Source organism: Martes martes, assembly GCF_963455335.1.
Source record: "Martes martes genome assembly, chromosome: 9".
NCBI classification, from domain to species: Eukaryota; Metazoa; Chordata; class Mammalia; order Carnivora; family Mustelidae; genus Martes; species Martes martes.
Genome location: NC_137896.1, coordinates 15356260 through 15383123, shown reverse-complemented (window position 1 = coordinate 15383123; position 26864 = coordinate 15356260). Strand labels below are relative to the sequence as shown.

The 26864-nt window shown below is 49.4% G+C and overlaps 1 protein-coding gene and 1 long non-coding RNA gene across 2 annotated transcripts; one reads left to right on the top strand and one right to left on the bottom strand.

Annotated features, from left to right (window-relative positions):
* LOC308349592 lies at positions 1-2304 on the top strand. The gene is made up of 3 exons (XR_013967476.1): positions 1-411; positions 988-1122; positions 1937-2304. It is a non-coding gene; the product is annotated as an uncharacterized lncRNA (long non-coding RNA).
* Positions 2305-5947: 3643 nt separating this feature from the next.
* On the bottom strand, positions 5948-11645 carry FITM2 (fat storage inducing transmembrane protein 2). Its single transcript, XM_080812703.1, has 2 exons — positions 11446-11645; positions 5948-9267 (listed from the first exon to the last, which is right to left on the bottom strand). Exons 1-2 carry the CDS (start codon positions 11616-11618, stop codon positions 8652-8654), a joined length of 789 nt encoding a protein of 262 aa, XP_080668829.1. The 5' UTR covers positions 11619-11645; the 3' UTR covers positions 5948-8651.
* Between the last annotated feature and the right edge of the window lie 15219 nt (positions 11646-26864).

The window sequence follows — 26864 nt, the reverse complement described above, 5'->3', positions numbered from 1 at the left end:
GACAGGAGAAGAGGGTGACTGACCAGCAGCAGGAGGCAGAGGTCTGTCTGGTTCTGCTGAGACTCTGAGGTGCCTGCCCATGGCAAAGACAGCCAGGTCAGTCTCAGTTTGGAGACAGGGAGGGTCTTCGGCCGTTACGAGAGCTGGCAGCTCTGCTTAGAACCTGCAGAGAGACTGACGCCCAGCCGAGCTGTGTCTCCACCAAATGCCTAACACATTCCAGCTTTTCCCAGGGCAGCTGGCTGGATGGCAAGGAAGTCAGGCCTGGAGAAGTGGGAATAAAGAAGGAGAAGGAGTATAGCAGGCGGGGAATGAAGAATTGCTACGGTGCATACCAAGTGGTTTTTAATAAGAGGGGAGAGACATCAAGGACTCCGGAGCGTGGATGTTTGGTGTTCTCCCATTCGTGAGGTGAGTGGTAGAAACTGCCCTGGAATGTTTCCTGCCTTCGTTCAGGGACCCAGACTCCTTCCATGCTGTTGCCCCGCCTTCCTCTGGGACACTGTTCTCATCCACAGGGCTCTTGATGCCCAGGTTTTATCTGCTCAGAAGGGGAAGAGAGGACGGAAGGGCACGTGTCCAGTAGTTTAAGACCTACACTGGGGAGAGGGTCATGGAACTTCTACACACATTCCACGGGTACGAATTTAATGGCTGGGTCTGGCCCAGCTGCAAAGGCGCTGGGAAATGTCATCTGGTTGGGCAGCCTATTGCTAAGGAAGGAGAGAACAGATGTTGGCGAACAGCTAGCAGCCTCTAACCCAAGGAATAACTGAATGAGGAGAGGCACAGGCAGACGGCTGCAGAAAATCAGATTCCAAGTCCGGACTGGAAGATGCCATGGACCTCCACTTACTTGTTCCACATATGGGGAAACTGGGGCCCTACATAGACTGATGTCTGGTTGGGTCAGGTCAGGCTCCCACTATAAGTGAGCTAGAGCCAAGGGTCCTTTCCCTCGTCCCATTCTGTGTCTTGGAACGCCAGGGAGACAACCCAGGGTGGAGGACAGGAAGAGTGAACGCGCAGACATTTGCTCAGAATCCGTCAGCTGCCGAGCTTTCTGTGCAGCGCCGTGGAGGGACGGAGAGATGAAGCTGATGTGGGGCTATCAGAGTTCAGGTACCAGCACTACCCCCTGCACTGTGGGAATGGGCTTCCCCAAGGTTCCCACTGTTCACAGAAAGGTCTGTGGTGGGGAACACAGTAAGGTCAGACTTTCCTCTGCTCACTGGCTTTTCACTACCAAAGGCGCAGAATCACCTGTCCAGGTAACTCCAGCACATCCCCAAAGACCTGTCTAGTCCTACCCCTGAAGTCTGGGCCCACATTGGCTAAAGGCCTCAGTTTTCCCATCTCTGAAATGGAGCTGATAATACTGCTAGCTGCCGGGGCACCTGGGTGGCTCAGTGGGTTAAGCCTCTGCCTTCAGCTCGGGTCATGATCCCAGGGTCCTGGGATCGAGCCCCGCATCGGGCTCTCTACTCAGCAGGGAACCCGCTTCCCCCTCTTTCTCTGCCTGCCTCTCTGCCTACCTGTGATCTCTCTCTGTGTGTCAAATAAATAAATAAAAATCTTAAAAAAAAAATACTGCTAGCTGCGATCCAGTGAACACTAACTATGCCCTAGGAAATTCACATGAATTATTCTTAACTCTGCAAAACATCGATTTTTATGTTTCACTGATGAAGAGACAGAGGCTCAGAGAGTTAACTATCCTAGGTACAAGGGGTAGTTTGGGTTACTGGACTCCCTCACAGGATGCTATGTCCACAGCCCTTGCCGTGTGACTTTGGAGCAGGTCCCACTGTGCGCGGAGCTCGTTCCCTGTGCTGTGGTGCCGGGCTGGCCCCTGTGACCACCTCAGGCCAGTGGAATGTTGGTGGAAGGACCGGACGCAAGCAGAGGCTTTAATGTCCTGTTCTGTTTGTCTTAGCCTTCATGCCCTGGTGATCGTCACAAGAAATCCACGTCCCGGGCAGTTGCTGGCCTTTTCGTCTGGGCCCCAGAATGAAAGTAGAACGGACCTGAGCCCAGCTTGTGGCCTGGAGCGGAGCTTACATGTTCAGGCCGGCCCCTGTCAGCGACCTGTGAGCATCTGTGGTCAGAAGCCATCATGTTGGGGGAGGTTTGTTACAAAGCATTATTACAGCAATTATTGACTGATACAGTGGCAGAGCTGGGATTGGAGGCCAAAGGCCCTAGAAGCCAGAGGCCTTCCTGTTTTCTCCAGGGCCAAGGTCGCTGGGAATTACAGTTGAGATCATATAATAAAAATGTCAGGTGTCAGATTAAAATATTCAGAAAAAATGCTAGTTGTTATTCATTGTATTCAATATTGCATTTTCAAGAGTACATTGATGACGCTGAGTCATTTCAGGGTTGCTGGAGACGTGTAGGAGTTACAGTGCCCAGGCTTCTGAGACAGACATTCACTAGGCAAAGGTAAATGTCTTCAGTAATGAGCAGCCCTCAAAGGGGCCTGATATTTTCAAACTTCTAAAATATCTTCCCAACCATGATTTCATTACACCAATCAAAGACTGGAGAGGTAGAAAAAAAAAGTACTATCCCCACCTCATAGATGAGTAATAAGCCCAGAAGGGCTAAGCGACTTGCCTAAGATCACCCAGCTGAGGCATGGACAGGCAGGATTTGAACGTAGCCTGCTTGCCCCAATCCAAAGCTTCTAATAACTCTGGATCAGAGTCACCCATTCACCCCTGCATTAGTCCCCAGGAGAATGGTAGTATCTGGCAGACACAGAGTGCTCAGGAAATGCAAGCAGAAGTCAAAAAGGGATGGAAGGAGGGGGCGGTGGGCAATGGAGGACAGGAGCCTGTTTGGGCAGGGCCCGAACAACTTTGCTCCAGAAACTAAGATGCTAATCAGGGGCGGCTCCCGGGCTTCTCTACCTATTGATCTCCCAAGCACTCAGCCCATCTCAGCCACACATACCCCAGGCGGCCACACCCTGGCAGAGAAGAGGAGCCAAGCAGCAGGTCTCCCTGATAAGGCATCCAGCCCAGTTCCCAAAAATCAGCTGCCTGGCTACCAGGGTCAGCCAGACTTTGGCTTGCCTGCGTGTGGACAGCACCTCAAACGGGGAGACCTACTTTACCTTGCCCCCCAAACCCCCCAGATAAACAGATGGCCTCTCCTTTCAGCTCTCCTGGAGAACACCTCTCTTATTTTCCCTCTATCACCATCCCCCCCAACCTTGAAAGCAGGTGGCAGACTCAGAGACTCCATTCCCACGCTAGGTCACTGGCACATGGCCTTCTACATTCATTAACTGCACATTTTAATTACTTCTGAGTTGATCAAAATTAAAACACTGACGTGTACGGGGTTTCTTTCTCCTGGTTGTAGAGTAAGTCATGGTGACGATGGTGCAGGAGAGACTCCGTGCACTTAAACACATTCGTCCAGACTTCCCACATAGCAGGTCCTGTTCTAAGCACTTTGCAAGCATCAATTCATTTAATCCTCACAACAACTCTACGAGGTGAGTACTCCTATTATCTCCATTTTACAAATGAGGAAATTGAGGCCAGAGGTTAAGGAACTTGTTCAAGGTCACAAAGCCAGTGTGAGTGTGTGTGTGTGTGTGCGCGCGCGCGCGTACGTGTGCACACACGCGCATGTCAGAGCCAGAATTTGAACCCAGGCTGTCTGGCGGGAGTCCATGCTAATCTCCTTCCTCCTTTGCTCCTCTAAGTGCTTTCTGCAAACCATCTCAGCCTGAGCTGTGGCTGGTCAGCATAGGTGGGGGGCACACCCCGCGTTAGATGTTCAGCACAGTCTGGAGTTGCTCCACTCATCGCCTGCACCCAGCTAGACGAACCCCCTGAAGGCTTGTGTCTCTGAATGAACACCGTGCCGGCCACAGTGCCTGGTTCCCCCAGCGCTCCTGGAATATGGAAGCCATGAATGTTGAGGGAGGAGAGGTAGCAGCATCCTGACCCTCTGCTTCAGGAACTGGGGCTCAGACAGACAGATGTGATTGAGGCCACACAGCTGTAAGTTCTGGTCACTGGGCATCCAAGGGCATCCAGATTCCACGCTAGATACAACGGCACTGATTCTTTAGTAGTGAGGACGTTATATTGTAGTGAGGGCATTATATTAACTGATTGGCATCAGTTAAACAAAACTTGACAACCTTTCACTATTACAAGGAGCTACAAGGAAGTCTTTTGACTTGTTTGCCCACTTCCTCAGCCCGCAGCCCTAGGCTGAGATCGTTGGGTCTGCACATTTTAAGTCTGGACACTACTAGGTTACTTTCTCAACATGCGGCCCCAATTTACCATCTCCTGTCTCCCCAGGCTACAAGAGTCCCTGCTCTCTGCGCTGTGTGTGTTCAACTTTAAAAACTCTTCAGAGACCGTATGACGGGTTTCTGGGACAAGTTCTGAAGGATTTCTCTTAACAGAACCTCCCTTCTCCCGGATAGCTGTCAGAAATGGCTTGGGTGTAGAGACTTTTTTTTTTAAGGCTTCTGCAGCTCACCCCTCTGGGAATAAGGCTCAGCTCCCAACGTCCCGCAAGTCCAGTGAACGCCTGCCGTCAGGTCCGAGGGGCACTAGGCTACTAATGCAGACTAAATAAAGGTAGTGGGCGATAAGGAGCACACAGAGGTACGTTCCTCCGTCACTCACTAGACAACCAGCTGCCACCTAGGCTCTGAGTAGGAGTTTCTTTTCATGTGGTTTCCTAAAATAGGAGTCGTAACCAGCTTGGGAAGCTTCGCCCAGCAGAACAGAGAAACAGAATAGACCAGAAGAGTTGGTGAGATTACTCAGTCCACTGCTATCATTTATCAGATAAGGAAACTGAGAGCCAGAGCTGGTGAGCGAGAAACTCAAAGTAACACGGGAAAGGAACCTAAGCAATGGCAGAATCCAGTTTGGAGCCAGGTGGCCTGACTTCTAGCTGGGAGCTCTTCCTATCACAGCAGGGCCCGTCCATCACCTCTGCTGAAGGTCCTTCTTTAAGTCTAGCTTTCTTCATGCTCTGTTGCTCCTGAAAATGGCCAGAACGGTAGGTTTCTTGAAAAGGGATGTCTGGATAAAAATCCCCATAGCATATCTGTGCCTCCTGTTCTCACTTCCTGGGGTTCCCTTCTCTGCCTAACTGGTTATGTTTTGTGAAAATATCCCCTCACTTCCCAGGGCAGCCGGTTGTCCTCCACCCTCTGGTTCCAGGCCCTGACCTTGCCCCGGCACTCGGAACACTGGACGGTGCTCGCTGGCTCCTTCCATGTCTTCTCCACAAGATCTTCCACTCCCTGAGCACACAGATGGATCAAATTCCCCTCCACAACCCCAGCACACACCATTAGCTCCAAGGGCACGGACTCTGGACCACCAACGCAGGCGGGGAGGGAGTTTATCCTACTCCATCAGCTCCTGGCTCCTCGTAGGAGTTCGGTGCCGCTGAAGGAAGTTTTGCAGTATGAGGAGCTTCTAATCCTGGAGCTGTGGAGTTTTCGACAGACACTGCCTGGCAGTGCCAAGCAGGTCAGGCTGACAAATGAGTGGGCACGAAAAGGCACAGAAAGCCCTCACATGTGTCCAGGCCTCCAGGGCACAGGGCACAGGGCACTCTCCCAGGTGACCTCATGGGAGTGAACTCTGTAACCATTCTCCAGCACAACTCCCGTGAGGCTCAGCTCTTCTCCTTCTGCCAGGAAAACTCCCCAATCTGCTTAATCCAGACCCCAGGATATGGCACAGAGGGAAGGAGTCAATCAAGTTAGGAAATAGGTGACTGGACATAAACCAAACTTCGCTTATAGGATTTGGGAGGAAACAAAAAGAGTAAACACCCTACACAGTGAGCAGCTCCCATAAGGACCACACCGTTGTCCTCAAGCAGGCTGAGCTTTCCCGGTTCTGAGCTTCTTAAGGGTTTTAGAAAAGAACGCACAAGACATGGAATGTGGGATTTCATTATCTCCAGTTTACTTACTTTGCTTGTTTACACACACGATCTGTGTGTGCATAACAGTGGCAAGAGCCATTCTCTAAATACAATATGCTACTCAGATGACGACAGATGCACATGGAAAATGAGGCATCAGTGAATGAACCTCAGCAAGTGAGGCAAAACGAGCATGGCAGAGTTCTGGGATCCCAGATGCCCTTAAAAGCTTCCTGTTCAGCACCTGGAGACAACAGACACTTTCCAGAAGATGATGCATGACGATTTCAATGGGAGACCCAGACCCCAAATGGTACTCAAAAGTAGATCCTTGTTTCCCTGCCATCCCCGAGGAGCCAAGAAGTTTAAAGGCTTGGAGGGCAAAAAGGGAGACAAGGGATTATCGTCTGCTGAGCACAGGTGCGGGGCATTTTACCTACATCACCGCCCTTAATCCTCCCAGTTTCATCTCCTCTGTTGTTGAGATGTGGCCATGAAGCTTGCTGTGGTCAGATGACCCTCAGCGGCGGTGCCAACACTGGAACTCACATCTTGGGTTTCCCGAAGCCCACACTCTCAGCTACGCCAGGCGCTCTCCCTCGGGGATACGGGGCATGTCCCCAAGAGAAAGGCGAGCATGCTAAGACCGAACAGGAAGTGGTGAACGACCACTCGATACATGAGGGTCAGTCACGGACACTTTGCACAGAGTTAACTTAATGCTGAGCCTGAATCCCAACTGCGAAAGAGAAACAGCTGGAGATTTACATGCGGCAGATGAACATGTGGAGTCACCTAGTGCCTGCTGCCTTTTGGTGCTGAACACGAAACTTAGGAGAGAGCCCAGCCCCTTCAACCAGCCCCGGCCACCCACGCCACACCCTCTTCCACTCCCCATTCACAGACGGAAACTCCAGAGGGCAAAAAATTTCTCACGGGGCCCGTGACATCTGGCCAAGGCTCCCAGAGCACCCCGGTGACACCTCTGGGATCTCAGCACCAGTGTTTCTGCCACCTCTGGGTACAGTGGGTCACAACTCCCATATTCATGGATACGAATTAACATGCATCCTGATGGGATACCAGCTACAGGTTTTAAATACATCTTTATAGGAAAGACAGTTTACCCTGAAGATTTTCTGGGCCTCAAGCTCTTAACAATCTAAGCTTGAGTTAAGGCAGTCAAGTGTAGTGCTTGTCGGTTAATGCTATTACCAGGCTTAACTTGGGGGGAGAGGAGGAACATCAGGGAAGCTTCCAGGATGATTATCCAAAGTGCAAGGGGCCGGATACAAAAGGCCTAAGGACGCAGCCTGCGGAGGCATGGGGGGTGGAGGGTGTCCCGTCACAGAGCTGTAACTGCACCTTCGTTGGTGGAGGTGACAAGGCGTAGGAGGACAAGGTCAGACATCGGGAAGGGTGCGATGGGGAAAGAAAAGACTGATTTCAAGGCCAGCTGAACAGGCCCAGGTTTGGTCTGGTGTTGGTACAAGTAGGAGGGTGGGGCCAAAGTCACTCCGATGTTTAATAAGGACATTTTTGCAAACAGGTTGGCTTCTTGCCATCAGAGGCAATGGAAGCATTTTCCTTCACCCCTGATTTATCATAATCTCATCCAAAATGTAAAAATCCCTTGGGCCAGAGCAGACTGATCGATGTACTTACTAACATGCTGTTTAGATTAAGGCCGATGTGTGGTCAGGAAAGTTTCAGTGCCAAGAATGTATTTTGCAAAGTTTTGACTCAGCTTAAAATTCATTCAGTTGTCATGAAAACGTCTGCTTTCGGATTTTATTCTTTATAGAGAAAACAGCCCCTGAAGTGAGGTGGAATTTAATACTATAAGCCAAGAGTTTTGATTATAAAAAGTAAATCAGTGTTCTAAAAAAAAAAAAGGCAAAAAACCCAAACAAACCTCAAAGCTATCTACACACATACCAAAGGGCAGCATTGAAGTTCTGGGTTATTTTCGGGGGTTTTGTCAACAAAAAACAAATGCCATAGTTGTTATTAAAAACAATAAAGCATTTGCTCAAAATTGTAGAGAAAAAAGGTAACCTTATTGCTCCAAAACCCAATACATAATTGACAATACACACAGAAAACTAGCAATGTTCATTACATAAATACCATCCAACACTCAGCCAGAGAGGCACTCCAGTGTCACTGTTTTGGTAGCTAATCACAAGTCAGTTGCAATATATAACATTCTGAGGGTAAGCAAATATCACCACCAGAGAGCATCTTTCAGGCAGTTGGCTGGTTTATAAAGAACCCTCCTGGAAATAAATGCTTATGCAAAACTGACCCGAGGGTAATACTGTTAAACCACAGCATTAACAATACCAGACTCCAGGATCAGGGAGAGAATGATGGCAGCAGAGAAGGGTCCCGAGGCCCAGGCCTCCCCTTCAGCCACACAACAGAGGCTTTCCTAGTTCTGTACTCTCACTGAGCGTTAGCCCTGCCCTCCAGGGACAAAAGGAACATTACAGATTAAGGTCAAGCCTTGCCAGGGACAAAAAGTGCCTGACTGGGAATGGTGGTGCTTGTGACAAGAAGTGTGGGGATTAAACTCACTCCCCAGACTCCACCACCACTCACCAAAGCTTCCTGGTAAGCTTCCTCTTTGAAGTAGGGTCAATAATTTAGTTAAATAACTAAGGAAAATAATGAAAAAATACATTAGCCATTGTCCTGCCATCACCCCTTTTGTTTCTCTTTTATTCCTTGTAACTGTCTCGCTTCAAACTCAAACTAGAGCTCTGGGGAGGCAGTCCTGGGGAAAAAGCCTTCAGATACCAAAATCCATAGGTCCCATACCAGCTCAGCAGACCAAACAGGGTACCGAACACCTTCTGGGTCAAGTTGTGGAAGTAAACGGCTGTGCACAGAAACATACACACCCAGATGAAGGTCAGGCAGCCCAGGGCCACCACCAGGCTGGTGATGGCCGTGTGCAGGCAGTGGCTCCGGTCCGTCTTCACCTCATGCAGCACGGCCATCTCCTCCACAATCATAAGGGCGCAGAAGGTCAGCAGGAAGGAGTGGCCCGAGATGTCAAAGCCATGCCAAAAGCCTCCTCCCCCGTGGCACTGCTGCTTATTCTGGTGCTCCTTTCTGACCCGCTCCAGGGAGGGCGACTGGTAGCAGCTGCCTGTGTAGTGTTCAATGTTAGAGAAGAGGGCTGTGCAGACATACCAGATGGCCGTGCCCACCAGCAGGGTACTCAGCCGCCGCAGGACCAGGCCGGCCTTGCCTGTCAGGTGGTAGTTGGTGAGGGCAATGAAAGGCAGGAGGAGACAGAAGGTCCAGGCCCAGGCCAGTTTGACAAAATACCTGGCAGAAGATGAAAGTGGAAGTGAAGACAGGGGACATGGCAGAGAGGAGACAAGGTCATGACTCGGGTCTCTAGACTCTCAAGGGAGGGGAAATAAGCAAAGCTGATAAAAAGCTACAGATAACAACTTCACTTACTAAACTTCAACTGGAATAACTCCTAAATCCTTATTTATTATCCCCATCTTACAGATAAGAAAACTGAGGTATAGAAGTATCATGCCCAAAGTAGAGGTCCTAAGTGGTGGAGCTGGGATTCAAATCCCAGGCCTGTGATCTTAATCTGTGATCCAGGGCCTGGGAAAGTGGACACATAGAACACTCATGGTTACCCTGGGAAGAAGGTCTCATTTGCTCCATTTCAAAGAGAATACAAGGCTCAGAAAAGTTCTGTAACTTGCCCACGGTCACAATCACACTTTCAGAGAGCCCAGAGTAAATCAAGGTTTGGCCAGCTCCAAAGTGCGTGTTTTTTCTACACCGTGGCTCTTTCCTCCATGGCAGCAATGATCTCAGAACAGAGTTTGAGTTCAAGCTACAAGACTGGGTTCAAATCCTGACTCTGACTCAACCTGTTACCACACGTCTCCAGGCCTCAGTTTCCCCAGCTGTAAAATAGAGCTGAGAAGAACAAATGAGTTTTTTTTTCTTTTAAAGATTTTATTTATTTATTTGACAGACAGAGATCACAAGTAGGCAAAGAGGCAGGCAGAGAGAGGGGGAAGCAGGCTCCCCGCCGAGCAGAGAGCCTGATGTAGGGCTCCATCCCAGGACCCTGAGATCATGACCCGAGCTGAAGGCAGAGGCATTAATCCACTGAGCCACCACCCAGGTGCCCCAACAAATGAGTTTTTAAATCCGTCCCAGAGCCAATGATTCAGTCGTTGCCTCCAATTAGCACAGAGGCTTGGAACAAAATGTCAGAATCCACGGTCATGGTTACCCACAAACAACAGGGGCTTGTCTGCCAGGCCACTTGGCTCCCAGCCCACCCAGGCCAGATAAAGCAGCGGCTGCCTGTCTGCCTCCCCTCATTCGTCAAAGGTGGCTGACCTGGGGACCAGTCATGGGAAACACACATGCAAGAGACTTGGGGCTACAACCACACTCATCACCATCTATTCTTAGCCCGGCCACCACCAATGGGTGAGGAAGGAAGGGGGGGCCAAGGACAGGATGACTTTTTCCTCGGTTCCCAGGGCTACTCAGTCACCACCCAAGAGCCTGTCATTCACATCTTCCCTGGGAACTGACATGCACGATCTGTCAGGCATTTGACAAAACTGCTGGGGAGAGAAACCAGGGTTTTAAGTAGATAACCGAAGTTGGGCTGATTTTTGGGAGATCTTGCTGACACTCTAATTCTAAAGAATCTAAGCTCACTTCAAGGCAGAAGCTTTATCCTTCAGATAAAATTTTACTACTTTACTACTGCAAGTGTTTTTACGCAAGACCCTTGAAATCCAGGAGTTAAAAACAATAAAGAAAAAAGGCGCGAAAGGGTGGAGTTAAGGAGGTGTCTCAAAGAGCGCAACCGGGCTTGCTTCCCTGGGCCACTGCCATGAACTTTGAGAGGCTGAGAAGGTCCAAGGAGATCCAGGGTAAAGGTCAGAGGCTGGAAGACTCCGCTCCCCGGGGACTATCTCGGAGCGGGGGTTCCATCATAGGCGGGGGCGAGGCTCGCAAAGGTTAGGGGGTGTCAAGGCGAGAAGGCACAGGTGGTGACGGGATTCTGTCACAAGCCGGGGATAGGGGCAGGGTGGGCATGGGGTCGGACTCCGCGCGGGGTCTGACGCAGACAGGCAGGAGGAAGGTGGCATCTCCAAGCAGGTCCGGGGCCTACTCCTAACTCCAAGGGGAGGTGGGGGGCGCCGCGACAGTGGTTAATTCAACGCCCCATCCCCACCGCCCCCACCCCCGAGCCCCGCACGCGCGCGCGCACACACACAGCCCTGCCCGGCACTCCCTGCCCAGTCAACTCAAGCCGGCTCGTCTGGGCGTGCAGACATCAATTGCTGGTGACACAGCCATTCGGGGTTCCTCGGGCGCGACACGCGTGCGGATGCAGCTGTCACAATGAAGAGGGCCTCCCCGTCCCATGACTCGTCCATCAGGGCAGCTAAGCGCGACGGGGGGTCGGCTACGGCGGGGACAGGAGAGGACCCGGGGCGTACTCACACGTTGAGGACGTTGCGCTTGTTGCTGAGGTAGCTCTCGGGCAGCGGGGAGAGCTCCTTGAGGAGGGAGCCCACCAGCATGGAGGCCGCCAGCGCCCAGGGCAGGTAGCGCCGCACCGCCGCTCGCACCAGCGTTCCCCGGAGGAGCCTCGCGCAGCACTCCAGATGCTCCATGCCCGACCTCGTCGGCCACCGTCCGCTTCCTCGAATCCTCTCGGCCACCGTCGTGCCCTGCGCTCGGAAGAAGCCGCGGCGTCCCTTTGGACGCATGCGCGCCGCCCGCGAGCCCCACCCGTCCCGGAGCGCTCGCGCTCGCGCTCCCCCTCCCGGCCACTGGCGGCCTCTGCAGCGCGTCCGCTCCCGAACGCCGGCACTCTTCTCCTCCCGGTCTCGCCGCCAGGAGGCAGGCGAGGAGTCTTGTTCCGGGTCTGGGAAGAAGCTCTCCTGGGAGTATTTGCTGGAGATGGGGAAGAGTAAATACGGTACTGTAGGAATTAGAGAAGCGGTCATAGCACCATCTAGTCTCTCCTAAAAGCCTGGAGACACCGCCTCCATCCGCGCCTTAGTTTTCTCATCCGTAAAATGGGGAGACAAGAGGAGCTCAACCCTTTGCAAGAGTTAGTGTATGAACCCGAGGTCATTAGGGTGATCCAGGTATAGGGAAATGAAATTTAATTTTATTAGAAAAGAAGTGCACAAAATAATTACTCAATTTAAATGTTTAGTTATTAGATTTTTTAAAAAAGCTTTTAAAACAATTATTGTACTGAGTGAAAATGCTGGACTCTGGGGGTTAGGATCAGATAACGGTGTGGTGACTCAGTCACTCGGTTTATCTCACCCCCCATCATGGCTGGGTTCCTAACTCATTGTTTCCCAAATTTCAGGCTTCTCACCTCCCCCCTCCCCGCATTGTATCAGTCTCATAGGACTGCCATAACAAATTACTACAAACTTCTTTTTTTACTTCTTTTATTTATTTATTTAATTATTTTTAAAGATTTTATTTACTTGAGAGAGCGAGAGCATGAACAGGGGGAGGAAGAGGGAGAAGCAGACTCCCTGCTGAGCAGGGAGTCGGATGCAGGGCTCTATCCCAGGACCCTGAGATTACAACCCCAGCCAAAGGCAGGCACCCAGTGGACTGAGCCACCCAGGTGCCCCTAAAGTTCTTTTTTAAAAAATTATTTATTTATTTATTTATTTGAGAGAGAGAGGGACAGAGATAGCAAGAGAGAGCATAGGTGGGAAGGAGAGGGAGAAGCAAGCTCCCCACTGAGCAGGGAGCTGGATGTGGGGCTTGATTATGTCATGAGATCATGACCTGAGCTGAAGGCAGCTGCTTAACCGACTGAGCCACACAGGAGCCCCTGCTACAAACTTCTTGTCTTAGAACACCAGATATTTATTTTTTCACAGTTCTGGAAGCCAGAAATCCCAAGGGATTGGCAGGGTTGGTTCCTTCTAGAGGCTCTGGAGACACTCCTGTCCATGCCTCTCTCCCCACTTCTGGTGCCTGTGGGCAATTTTTGGTGGTTTTTGGCTTGTAACTTTATAGCTCGGGTCTCTGCCTCCATCAGCAGCATGTGGCCTTCTCCCCTCTGTGTGTCTTTCTCCTTCTGTCTCTTATCAGGACAATAGTCTTTGGATTTCGGATCTACCCTAAATCCAGAATTATCTTGAGACAATCCTTAGTTATGTCAGCAAAGACCCTATTTCCAAATAAGGTCACAGTCCCAGGTTCCGGGGGTTAAGACACATCTTTTTAGAGGTCACTGTTCAAGCCATTATAAACACCTTAACTGATTGTTCTATGTCCATACACCACCAAATACCATTATTTACTTAAAGCTTTTCTTTAAACAGCCCATGCTTCAAACTTAAATACCTCCCGAACAGCCTCTCAAGCCAAAAATATCCTTGAAGTCATGGATTCTGTGTGCCAGTTATATTTATTCTATTACAAATAAAACATTTATATTGAAATATTCATCATCACCAGCCGCCTAAAATAATTTCACGCACCTAAATCAAGGATAGCTACCAAACTTCAGGAAACACTGGCCTGATTTATGCCTAGAATGGGCTGATGTTTAAAGTCTCTCATGCAGAGAATTAATAAACTAATGAGAATAAAAGCATTAATTCCTTAACCACCTCAAGATGATCTTCATATCTGTAAGTTTGCATTTACCTAATCAGGGTTCTTCCATAGCAAGATGTTTCTGGGCCTTCAAGAAGTTGCATATTAGGGGTGCCTGGGTGGCTCAGTGGATTGAGCTGCTGCCTTCGGCTCAGGTCATGATCTCGGGGTCCTGGGATTGAGCCCCGCATCGGGCTCTCTGCTCGGCGGGGAGTCTCCTTACCCCTCTATCTCTGCCTGACTCTGCCTACTTGTGGTCTCTCTCTCTGTCAAATAAATAAATGAATAAAATCTTTAAAAAAAAAAGAAGAAGTTGCATATTACAAAGAAAATATAGTGGCGATCACACCAGTTTGGTTTTTCATGATTGGTAATAAAACCTACATAGCTAGAAAGATGTTATTTGTGAAGGCAGCTTGTGGATAATACCCGAAACCATCTCTGGCTTCTGAAGGTTGGCAGGTGCTCAGTTATTGTTACGTCCCATAGCAAACTGCACAAGGGTTAAGAACAGGGAGGTACACTGGACATTGTTAAAGTGTCTCATTAGTGAAAATCCAGATGCTGACCCCCACCCCAAGAAAAGGTAAACGGGTGCTGGGTGAACAGAAATTCTAGACATCACCCAAACCGAACTTCCAAAAATGTACCTCCTGAAACTTTCAGGGTTTGTATTTCTTTTTTTTTTAAGATTTTATTTATTTATATTGAAAGAGAGAGAGTGCAACCAGGGGGAGCAGCAGGCAGATGGAGAGGGAGGCTCCCCGCTGAACACGGAGCCTGATGTGGGGCTCAATCCCAGGATCCCGAGATCATGATCTGAGCTGAAGGCAGACACTTAACCAACTAAGCCACCCAGGCGCCCAGGATCTGTATTTCTGTAGAAAGGATTTGGGTTTGGGGCGCCTGGGTGGCTCAGTGGGTTAAGCCTCTGCCTTCGGCTCAGGTCATGATCTCAGGGTCCTGGGATCAAGCCCCGCATGGGGCTCTCTGCTCAGCGGGGAGCCTGCTTCTCCCTCTCTCTCTGCCTGCCTCTCTGCCTACTTGTGATCTCTCTCTGTCAAATAAATAAAATCTTTAAAAAAAAAAAAGAAAAGAAAGGATTTGGGTTTGATCTACTTAAGACCGTGCAGCTTCATCCCTGGAGAATTTTGAAGATTAGGTTAAACCCAGACCTGAAAAATTATAAGTCTCTAGAGAAGTTTCTTTCCTTCCTTCCTCCCTCCTTCCTTCCTTCCTTCTTTCTTTTCTTTTTCCTTTCCTTTCCTTCTACTTCAACCCATATTAGAAAATCCGTGTTTCTGTCCTGAGTCCAGGAGTGTGCTGGAGCCAACCCATTCAGGCCTGTGAGAGCAGAGCGTTAGGTTTTCATGGCTTTTGCAAGCTGATCATTAAACACAGCCATTATTTAAAATTACATTATATAAACTAACAACTAAACTCAACATAAATATTCAAAACTCATTATTTTCTAATTAGTTTACTATATGTCCTTAGTTACCTTTGCTCTTAGAATTACTTGCACCCACTGTATCTGTATGGTATGTTCCAGGCCGGTTTTCCCAACTGTGGGTTCAGCAACACCACACTGGGAGCTTAAAACCAGCCACGATGGAAGTCTACACCAGTGAAACTGGCAATCACTATAAATGGGGGCTTTATCTGGTTTGTTGATTGTCTAGATAGAGATGCAATTCCATTTGTCACGATTGAACTGAAACTCTAGGTGTTTATAGATACAGCAAAAATCAGTGAAAGCATTCTGTGAGAATCAATTTACTATCTGAAATTTACAGTAAAAAATATTTGTGCGTGTCATGATTTGTAAAATCTGCTTTGTGTTAAGAAACCCTTATGATAAACCTATGCACCTATATACTTACACATTGTCTTAGAGAGCTCATTGTTGAACACGTATCGATAAATCACGCTGTAATCTAGCACACACATAAAAATATATCTGTAGCATATGAGTGAATGGACATGCTAATAGATACATAGACATAGCTGTAAACATAGCTTTATGATAGTTTGTGACAGAATATGCCTCTGCTATGCATGAGATGCTCTGATATTTTCTGTTTAATTATAAATTAAATTTTTAGAAATGCTGGTCATGACCCGCTGAACTGATTTTACGACTCACGAATGGGTGGGGGCATCTGTAGTTTGAAAAACACACGAGATTTTAAGGCACCGGAGGACCGTGCTCTGCCCTTCCCCACCAGAGGGTGATAGAAGACCACAGATACCAGCATTCTGCCCGCCTGAACCTTCCCTGGTACCACCTAGTGGCTAGTTTCATGCCTCCTTTATTCAGCAACGATTGTTACAAGTGGGTCTTAAGGAACTTAAAATCTAGTGAAGGTGATAATCATTCATTTACTCAGCCAAGCAACATTTATTAATTTGCTATGCACCAAGCATTGGGCTAGAGGTTAGGACTTCCAACGTGTTGAGTAGGTGAGTTTCCTTAATAACTGAAGATGTATCCCCCTTTAAAACCACAGTTTCCCCTTCGTTGGAGGCAGACTCACTAAGTCTGTGGAATGGTTGCATGGAAATCATCTGAGGTTACCATTGTGCCTTTGGCCAGATTGGACATGCACATATATAAGCTAAACACTAAATAAAAGGAAATGTAAGTTTGTGCTGCCTTCTCAGAAAGAATTTTTCTTCTTTATAACCACATTACACTATAGTGCCACTGATTTATAAGGAGATTACATTCTGCCAGAATAGAATACATAAAAATCTTGAGTGTTTGTTTCCATTGGAAAAGAGGTCTTTATTTTGACAATGATCTTGGTCTGTTTTCAAGTATATTGGCCTGAATCACTTGACTAAATGGCAGAGAATAAGAGGTCTTTATGAATTAGGAGTATCAGTAAAGGTCCTTTATAAGATACATTTTAGGGGTGTCTGGCTGGTGCAGTGGGTTAGGCATCCGATTCTTGGTTTCCACTGGGGTTGTATTCTCGGGGTCATGAGGAGTGTGGAGTCTGCTTGGGACTCTCCCTCACCCTCTGCCTCTGCTAGCACTACCTCCTGCCCAGCCCTAGCTCTCTCTCTCTCTCTCTCTCAAGTAAAAATAAATAAATCTTTAAAAAACTTAAAACATGTTTAAAAATAAAATGCACTTAAAAAATACAAAGTAAAATACACTTTATAATTTACTTGTTTATTTGTATAATTTACTTGTTTATTTCTGTCTCCCCTACTTGAATGTCGACTCCAGAGGGCAGGGAACATTGCCTTTCTCATTCACTGATGCATCCCAAGTGTCTAGAACCATGGCTGGTATCTACTAAGCACTGTCTTTTGTTGTTGTTAAATAAATTTATGAATCATTGTTAATATGCTGATGTAAAGGAAGTTATTTTAAATTAAAATGGCTTTTTAAAAAAGATTTCATTTATTTATTTGACAGAGATAGACACAGCGAGAGAGGGAACACAAGCAGGGGGAGAGGGAGAGGGAGAAGCAGGCTCCCTACTGAGCAAGGAGCCAGATGCGGGGCTGGTTCCCAGGACCCTGGAATCATGACCTGAGCTGAAGGCAGGCGCTTAACAACTGAGCCACCCAGGTGCCCCTAAAATAGCTTTTTTAAAATAAACTGAAGAGATGACAGAATAATAATTATGAAATTATTATTTTTTTAATCTTCAGGGTTTTCCAAGATTGTTAAATCACCGGGAAAGGGATTTTCTGGTCCATAAAGTGGGAATGATGCTGCAGTAGAATGACAGTGGATTAGATCGAGAATGCTTGGGGCCACTGAGGAGAAGACCTCATAGGACCAAGAAAGGATCAGAGAAGAGTTCTTGAAAGAGATGATTTCCAAGTGCATGTCAGGGTTTGTCCAGAAGAACAGTGGGAAGCCTATGTTCCAGGAAGAGCGACCAGCAGGTGTCCTTTTGTTGGCTGATGTGGGTGAAATAATTCACTGTGGGCTGGGGCCGGGGCAGGCAGCCCAGTAATTCTCCCCATGGGCAGCCCGCTCTGTCCACCACTCCTGGCCCGCCGGCACCAATCCCTTCCTCCTAAGCTCTCTTCTTCAATGCCTCCCCCATTCTTAACCTCTGGATACCTCTTTCTGGCCGGAGAGGACGACTAGCCACTCCCTGGGGTGACGCAGCTGAGCAAAGCCTGTGTCTGCCAGAGGCCAGGCTGCCTGCCTGCTAAGTGGGAGGGGGCTGTGTCCTCTGCCCGGGGGGCCCCCAGCACACACAAGCCAGGCTGCTCAGCATGTGGGCACTGAGTCAGAAGGGCTGGTGCAGGAGGGCCAGGGACCAGGCCTTGCTCATCTGCGGGCCACAGGGAGAGCCGCAGGAGGGCCTGCCTTGGATCCTACACCAACCTCACCAATCCCACTCCCTCCTCCACCCCCACGCACCGTCTCTCAGAACCCAGACCCTCCGATCTCAGGCTTTGGGGCTGAGGTTTTGTTGTCTGGAAAAAACATTGGTAAAACTGGAAAGAAAAGTCAGGCATTGGGTATCGCAGTGTGGTAGATGAAGGGAGGGTATTGGGATTGGAAGGAGTATAGACAAAGTTCTAGTTCTTTACCTGGGGGGTAGTCAGATGTTTTCTTTAAAAAATTGATTAAACTAGATATTTATATTTTATAAATCTAGTACACTTATTACATTTCACAATATATGAGATGGTATATATTTTAAAAAAGAATAAAATACCTAGGTTCTAAGAAGAACCGGTTTTATTGAGCCTTAATTAAGTGTCTGGCACTGTGCTAAGTGCTTTATTGTATTTGGCTCTTTCTTCTCACAACAACTGCACAGGCAAGTACTGCTATTACTTCATTTTGCAAATGCTGAGGCACAGAGAAGCAAAGAAACTTAGCCAAGGTCACACAGCTGGCAATCCATCAGACCGGGATTCAGACCAGGGTCAGTATGCCTCTAGGATGAGTCACTTACCTCTGTTTCTTCGTCTGAAAAATGAGACCCCTATATTGCCAGCTTTGTTGCCCAGATAAATAAGTGAAACCTTACTGTGCTGGATGTCGTGCATACAGTAGGCACACAATAGGTGTTCACCTCCGAAATAAAGATGCTCGTCTTTGGCCGCTCAGTAATTTATGAGACAGACACAGCAAAGGGTCACCGTCCCCACTGAATAGACGAGAAGTCTGACTCCGTTCTGGGGCCATGAAGGAGCCAGGAGGCCCAGAGGCTCCCCCTGGTCCCTTCCCTCCCTTACACTGCTGAACTCTTAAGGTCCAGCAGCAGCAGGGAAGTGGCCGCGGGGCTGGACTCCCGCCCTGCACAGGAATGTGGGGCGCCTTGGCTGTGGTGGCCAGGTGAGGGGCGCTGACACCGAGGCTTTTCCGCTCCGGCTGCGCTGGCCGGCGACACAGCAAATTCCGCGACCACACCTGGTTGTGCAGCTGTTCAGACTGGACCCTGAGGACGATTGCCCAGTCCTGGGGCCGCAGGCTCCCCGAGGGCATGGCCTTGGCCTCTAGTGGCCTCACTCTCTTCTCAGAGAGAAGACCTCACGCTGGGACTGCGGGCCAGGGCACAGGAGCACGGGGTGCCCCCCTGGGCTTAAGCCTGCCTGGCCAGCCCTAGCCCCCAGTTTCCCCCACTTTTTTTGGATGGGATAAGTCCTCTCTGACACCCAGGAGGCGAGGGGCTTCGCGGCTCAGCCCCTGCGAACCTGTTTAGAATCTTTAGTGGGAGGGAGAGGACCAGGAGGGAACTTTAAGGGCACCCTTTTGGTTTCAGGGTTCTGGGGGTCCTTGGGAAATCAGCTCCTAGAAGGTTGGACTGGGATGAGCCCCTTCCCTAAAGGGCTACGTCCTGGTCTGCTCTCCCTCCCAGTCCCCAACCCCCACACCCCAGTCCCCAACCCCCAGGCAGGTCTGGACAGACTGCGAAGCGCAAAGGCTGATCTCAGGTCCTCACCGGCCCTGCAGCTGGTGTGGCATCCGAGGCCTCCCACCAGCAAGAAAAAGCCTCTGCTTACCTCTGATCCCATCTCTCAACCTCCTTCTTACACTCTCTAATTCCCGGAGTCTTCCCTAACCTGCCTTTTCTTCACGTCACATGAACCAAATTCCCTCCTGCCTCAGAGCCTTTGCTCATACTGTCCTCCCGCCTTGCACTGCTGTCTCCCCGTCTTGCACTGCTGTCCCCGAGCTTGCACTACTGTCCACCACCTTGTGCTGTTGTCCCCACCCCCACCCCTCTGTCCCAGCTTCACCCTCCGCTCATTTTCCTGCTTCTGCTCAATCATCATGTCTATCATTACCGCTTGTGGCGGGTCTTACAAGTTCTTGGGCCATGACTCTTCTGCATGAGGGTTAGAAGCAGCTTGCCAACTTCCTCCAGAAAACTTGGAATTTTGGTTAAGAGTGTATTGAATCTAAAGATTAATCTGGTGAGAACTGGCAACGCACCCAAGTTCATTAAAAATGATGTGATGTGAGTCACTGAAGATAGAGACACAAGTCACACAACTCCTTCATCAAAGTGTATTTGCTCATTGTCTTCCTTTTTATTTGATTTCATTTCATGAGAGAAGACCTCATGGGCCCGTTTTGCAGATGAGGAGACTGAAGCTCAGAGGAATTACATGACCTCAGAGGAATTGCAGGTCTTACAGTGAGGAAGTGGTGTTGTCTGTATGACACACAAATTTACTCATTGAGTCAGTTTGGTCTATGGGTTTGGCTCATGTGTGTCTCAGTTTGTGTGTTTGCGTGGAGGGTGTGTTTCCACTCACTCCAAGTGGAAAAACATCTATATTTGAAGATGGATGTGCTGTGAGGTTGAGTGAAATGCAGACGTGTCTGCTCTGTTGGATGGTGACTTCTGTGTTGGTGTTGGGGTCTTTGGCTACGTGTGTAGAGTGTTGGGGTTTGGGTGGGTGTATGCGGGGTTATTCCTGTGTACGGGGGAGGAAGTATGTGTTATTGGGGAGACAAGAATGTTATATTTCTGCTGGTGTGTGTTTTTTTTTTATATAGGATTTTCATTTTATACTTGTTGAAAGAACTCTTTTAAACAAAGGTTTTTAAAAAATCATTTATAACTCTAAATTTTTTTATTAAGGTTTAACTTAATTTTAAGTGCTGACATCTCAAATTTGCAACTAGATGAATTCTGGCACCCGTTCACTCTGTGTCTTGGATCAAAATATAAGACAGATACAGCCCCTCAGCAGAAGCTCCCATCCGTACCCCACACGCTAGCCACTTCCAGCTTCTGTTACCTTAAATTCATTTTACCTGTTCATGAGCAGCTTGGCAATGCACTCACAGAGTTTGTGTTGGGGGAGGTTAACAGCTAACATTGAACAAATTTTGCTTTGTGTGCTAACATGTATCTCACTGAATTCCTCATAATAGCCAAATAAGGTAGCACCTCTTCATTGTTCCCATTTTACAGAGGAGGAGACTGAGGCTCAGAGAGCACTCAGAGCCCGGTCACCTGTCTGACACCATGGTTCTGCTCCTCGATCACTACTAGACCATTCTGCCTCCTTCTGGGTAACGTGCCAACGAGGAGACTCTGGTGCAGAGGAAGCAAAAGACCTGGGAGACCAGAGGTGCTGGGGAGTGTGCTTAATTAATTTAATTTATTTTATTTTATTTTATTATTTTTAAAAGATTTTATTTATTTATTTGACAAAGAGAGACAGCGAGAGAGGAACACAAGCAGGGGGGAGTGGGAGAGGGAGAACCAAGGCTTCCTGCCACACAGTATGCCCAATGTGGGGCTTGATCCCAGGATCCTGGGATCATGACCTGAGCTGAAGGCAGATACTTAACGACTGAGCCACCCCGGTGCCCCAAGTGTGCTTTATTTTCCAAGGAGTCACTTTCTCGGCGTCTGTCATGAGGACTTGGCAATTATTGCTGGGCCAGGAATTACCACCGGCCCTCCAGCCACCACTGAGCTGCAGAGACACACCACGCCACAGGGGTCGAGTCCTGGCTCCCAGACTTATTTACTGTGTGACTGGGGGCAAGTCGCCTCCCCCTTTGAACCTCACATCTTCAATTGTTTAAAGGAGATGAAAATCCTCATGCATGGTTAATGAAGTAGGTAACAGATGGGAGATGCCACTGTGTATGTGTAGATGACTACAGCTCTTATTTTTTTTAAAAAACCTTTTTATTGTAAAATAAAACAACTACAGCAAGTCCCACAAAACAATGGGGACTCCATAAGGCAAAGCTCTTGTAACGACCAGTCAGATCAAAAAATAGGAGCCCCTTGGGGTGCCTGGGTGGCTCTGTCAGTTAAGCCTCTGAATCTTGATGTTGGCTCAGGTCATGATCTCAAGGTTGTGAGATTGGGCTCCATGACAGGGGGGGGTCTCTGCATCAGGGGGCTTCATGTCAGACGTGGGTCTTGCTTAAGATTCTCTCTAGGTCCCTCCCCTCCGTTCTCCCTCTCTAAAAATAGAAAATTAAAAAAAAAAAAGGAACCCCTCAAATGTCTCACCCTGGTCACAGCCTGACTTACAGTATTTCTTTGTGTTTCCTTACAGTTTTACTGCCCAAGTACATATCCCTAGACCCTATAGTTTAGCCTTGTCTGTATATAAAAATACAATACGTATCTTTTAAGTTTTAACTTTCTACTGATTCCCTCTTCATCCCTTGCATTTTCTTGGTTTATCCTTTGGAAGAATCTGGAGCATTTATTTTTCACGTGTGCTTCCCTCCCTCCAGCTCCCTCCCTCCCCTCCTTGGATTTGGAATGATACAGATCTGGGCTCCCAAGTCTGCCCGTTGCTATGTGACCTTAGATAAGTCACTTAACCTCTTTGAACTTCTTTCCTTAACTGGCGGATCACCCAAAAGCTGCCAGCTTTCTCAGTCTCCTCCCTCAAACACCAGGCTTTTGTTCTGTAGTTTCTACTCAAAAGCGACTTTACAGGGTAAGGATCGGAGAGACGTGGTTCTGGAACCCAGCTTCCAGAACTAGCCCTGTGAACTTGGGCAAATTACTTAACCTCTCTGAGTTTCCTCTTCTTCATCTATAGCATGGGGATTCTAGTACCTAACCCATGAAACTGGAACAAGACTTACATAAGATCATGCCCGTAAAGCGTTTAGCACCGGGCTCCTTGTATGTGCCAAATAATCATTGACTGTTACTGCTATTGTTGTTAGCTATTGTTAAGGCTAACGTACATTGACTGCTTACTCTGTGCCAGGCACTGTGTCCAGTGTCCGAAGATGTACTAACTCATTTAATCCTCCCAACAGTGCCATGAGGCAGCCCCATTTTATAGATGAGGAAATTGAGGCACAGAAAAGTTAAAGACCTTGCCCACAGCCACACAGATAGTCAGCCGTGAACCTAGGCTGTCTAGATCCAAAGCTGAGCGATCCTGCCTCAATGCTTCTACTCTCTAGAAGAATTTCCCCTTTGCTTGTCCAAGCCCAGAGAAAATTCCAGCAGGGCTGAGGACGGAGCAACAGCTGAATCCAGCGTGATAAAATCCAGGGGTGAGACGGTGTACCTACCCTAAAGTGAGGTTCCAGCTCAGGGCATGAATCTGGGCCATCCCTGGTTATTTCCTGCCCCACACCCCTAACCCTTCAGATCTGCTGGTAACCTGCTCAAGTGAACCTGGGAACGGGTTTAGACAAGGAGGACGGCAGAGGAGCTCCCACCCGGTGGAGCGGCCGGGGGTGTTGCTGGTGGTTACCCCGGGCCATTGTCTGGGTCTCTGTGGATGTGTGAACCTGTGCGCTAGGAGATGGGGATTTTGTGTGTGGAGCCGTCTGTCTGTCTGTCTGTCTGTCTCTGGGCAGGCAGCGTGACCAGCCTACCTGGGTGCCCATCCCACTGGTGCCACCCACTGGCTATGTGACCCCAGAAAATGACTCATCTTTTTGCCCCTTAGTTCCCTCGTGTATGTGAAAATGGATAGGATGACAATCATAGTCCCAACCTGATAGAGGTTTTCCGAAGATTCAGTGAGCTCTTCCAGGTAAGGGAGCACTGGGTGCTGAGATAGGAGCAAATCCGTCCAGCTTCTATGTTTTCAGAGGATTAAATGTGTAAAGGGAAGTTCCTGTATATGCCTGTGAGGGCACCCGAGGGTACACAGTAGAAGGGATCTACGGGGCTGGCAGAATGAGCTGTCTCTGTGCTTTGTAGGAGGAAGATGTGCTTGTGCGAGGGCGTGCATGTACGGGTGCGCGGTGTGTGCACACACAAGGCACATGCATTCTGTAAGTGTGTGAGGTTGTCCACTGTGGACCCCAGTGGCCACACCAACAAGCTCCCAGCCCCAGAACAAGTCCCTGAGGCTCCCTGTGCCTCAGTATCCCCAGCTGTGCAGTGGGTGGGGTTACTACCTCAAAGGCGGCCGTGAAAACCACTGAACCACTTCCACGGATGGGAAGTCTGCACCTGTACAAGCGCCCATGCCCCGGGGGAAGCTCCGCTAGCTTGCTGACAGAGTGGGGCATAATTGTGGGCACTTCCGGGTTTGTAAGCGCCCAGACTGTTCGTGCATGCCTCCCCCTGGGCTGCAGAGTTCCCTCTGGGTGCCTCGGGTCCCAGCCTGCCATAGCCACAGAAGCCCCGAGGCCAGTTTCTCTCCTGGAACATCTGAGGCCCAGAGAGGGATAGAGCCTTACTTCTGGACACCCAGCACTCTGGAGCCAAGCATCCTTGTCCTTCTGGCATGGTGGTAAAGGCCTGTCCAGGTCAGGGTCAGCACCCCACCCCTCACTGCCTCTGCCTGCCCCTCTTTCCCGGCGTCCAGCAGGAAGGTGTGTGCTTTGGCAGCCGGCACTGTCTGGGCCGGGAGGCTGAGGTTGGGTGGCTGCCCAGGGTGGGAATTCCATGTGTCTGGGGAGAACCCCAGCCTGCAGCCCTTCACGGCCCCCTGGCTCAGTGGCACCTGCAGCTGGGTGCTGCCTGGGGATTCTCAGAGGTCACTGGAAGAAGGGGCTGAAGGCTTACAAATGCTTCCACTTCCGGATTTTTATATAACATCGTTCTTCTAAATCTACCGCATCTGTTACAGAAGTATTGCTTGTTGCTTGTGAAGAATGCAAGTTATCAGACAAGAGAGATACAGTCTTTCTTTTTTTTTTTTTTTAAGATTTTATTTATTTATTTGACAGGCAGAGATCACAAGTAGGCAGAGAGGCAGACAGAGAGAGAGAGGAAAGCAGCCTCCCCGCTGACCAGAGAGCCCGATGCGGGGCTCGATTCCAGAACCCTGGGATCATCACCTGAGCCGAAAGCAGAGGATTTAACCCAATGAGCCACCCAGGCGCCCCGAGAAATATAATCTTTCTTAACCTAGAAATACAGCAGCTCAGAGACCGAAGGGGCGTTGACAACACACAACGTGCAAACACAGGTACAGACACCTGCAGGCTCTTGCGTGTATCTGTACAGACACGCACACGCACACATACACACAATTACACACACTGAGTGCCCTCATGCGTGTATCTGTACAGACACACGCACGTGCACACATACACGCACACACACATGCACATGCACGGACATGCACACGTACAATTACACACACTGAGTGCCCCCGTGCGTGTATCTGTACAGACACACACACGCACACACACACACATACAATTACACACACTGAGTGCCAGTCACAGTTGTACAGGCTCCACAAGTGTTGCTTTGTTTAATCCTCCTAACAGTGCTCTGAGATAGGTACCGTTATTACTCCCATTTTACAGATAAGACACAAAATGACTGAGTAACTTGTTCAAGGGCACCCAGTTAGCACGTGAAATCATGGGGACTTGAACCCAGATCTGGAGCTTAATTGATTAGGCTACCAGGTGCCGTGTTTGAGCAGCAGGAGCGTGACTACCCTCCTAGGCTTCTCTCCCCTTTGCACCGATACTGGTTTGGTCGTGAAAACAGCACCTTTTTTACATACTAACAGTGCTCGGGGGTCAGACTTGTATTTGAATCCTGTCTCTATTGCAGACAAGCTGGCTTGGCTGGGGGCTTGTCCCTTCATCTCCCGGACTCAGTTTTCTCATCTGTTCAATGGGGAGCTATCGTATCTGCTTCTCAGGGTTGGCTGAGCTTGTATGTGTAAAGCACTCAGTGCAGGCCTGGCACATAGTAGGTGCTCGTTAGATGGGGCCAAGTTAATCGACTACTCTGGGGCTGGACGGCTTTATAGGGAAAACAGTCCGAGAATATTCTCCAGAAGCAAGGCAGCCTCCCTGCTGGGCTCTGGAAGGCAGAGAAAAGCCTCTGCCTCTAGGGTGTCCCAGGTGGAGGGGTGGCATTTCCTCCTGGAGTCCCTGCCATTGCCATATCCCTACCCCAGCCAGAGGCTCGGCCCCAGCCCGGTGCACCCCAGGTGGAAGAGGGACCGGCAGAGGCGCCAGAGGGTGGGAGGGGAAAGCCCACAGACGGGCAGGCGGAGCCTCGGTCCAAGTCTGGCCCGGCAGCAAGGGGAGGGGGCAGTGGGGCCCACACGTCAGATGCCATCAGCTCCCAGGGGACCATTAAAGTCGCTGCCCTGCCAGGCGGGCCAGGATGTCTGCAGCGTTCCCCGGGTCCTCGGAGCCTGTTGCCACCCACCTGGGCAGCCCGGCCTGGGTACGCGCCCCCGGGAAGGGAAGCGGCTGTCTGGTCTCCTGCACTCTGGTCTCTGGCTCTCTTCTCTCTGGCTTCTCTCTCTTCTCTTCTCTGTCCTTCCTCCCCCTGTTTTTGTTTTTGTTTTTTCCTCTCTCCCTCTGCCTGTCTCTCCCATGTTCCTTCTTTTTCCCCTTCACTGTCTCCCATTCTCTCCTTATCTTCCCACCTTTCAGTTTCCGTCATCCCTGTTCTCTGTACCTTTTTTTTTCAGATGACTTTTTGGTCTCTCTCATTATTTCCTTTCTGCTTCTCTTCTTCTCTTCCTCTTTCATCCTCTGCCATCTGGCTCTTCCTGTGTCTCACTCTCAACCCCCAAAACACAGCAACTCAGGGACCAGAGGGCCCTGCACTCCGGCCCCAGGGAAGGTTGGCCCTGCCCTTCTGAGGGCATCGACAGAGTCCGCTTGGAGAAGAGAGTGCCCAAGCTGGAGAGGACTGGTGTCTGCCTCCTGGGCTGGTGGGATGGCGTCCTGGCTTTGAAGTGGTGGCCCCATCTGCATCCCATGGCCTGGATTAGTTACTGTCCAGGCATTTCCTTCCATCACCCAATTCACTGAGTGCACTGGGGCGGGAAGGACAGGGTGTTGGGCACCAGGACTAGAGCTGAGTCAGGAGATCTTTGCCAAGTTCCCAGGGGTAAGC

Bases quoted from the DNA above. Each gene is read 5' to 3' on its own strand.
- FITM2 (XM_080812703.1), bottom strand. From the start codon at position 11,618: ATGGAGCATCTGGAGTGCTGCGCGAGGCTCCTCCGGGGAACGCTGGTG. The intron at 9,268-11,445 runs GTGAGTACGCCC...ATCTTCTGCCAG, and splicing joins AAGCGCAACGTCCTCAACGT to GTATTTTGTCAAACTGGCCT.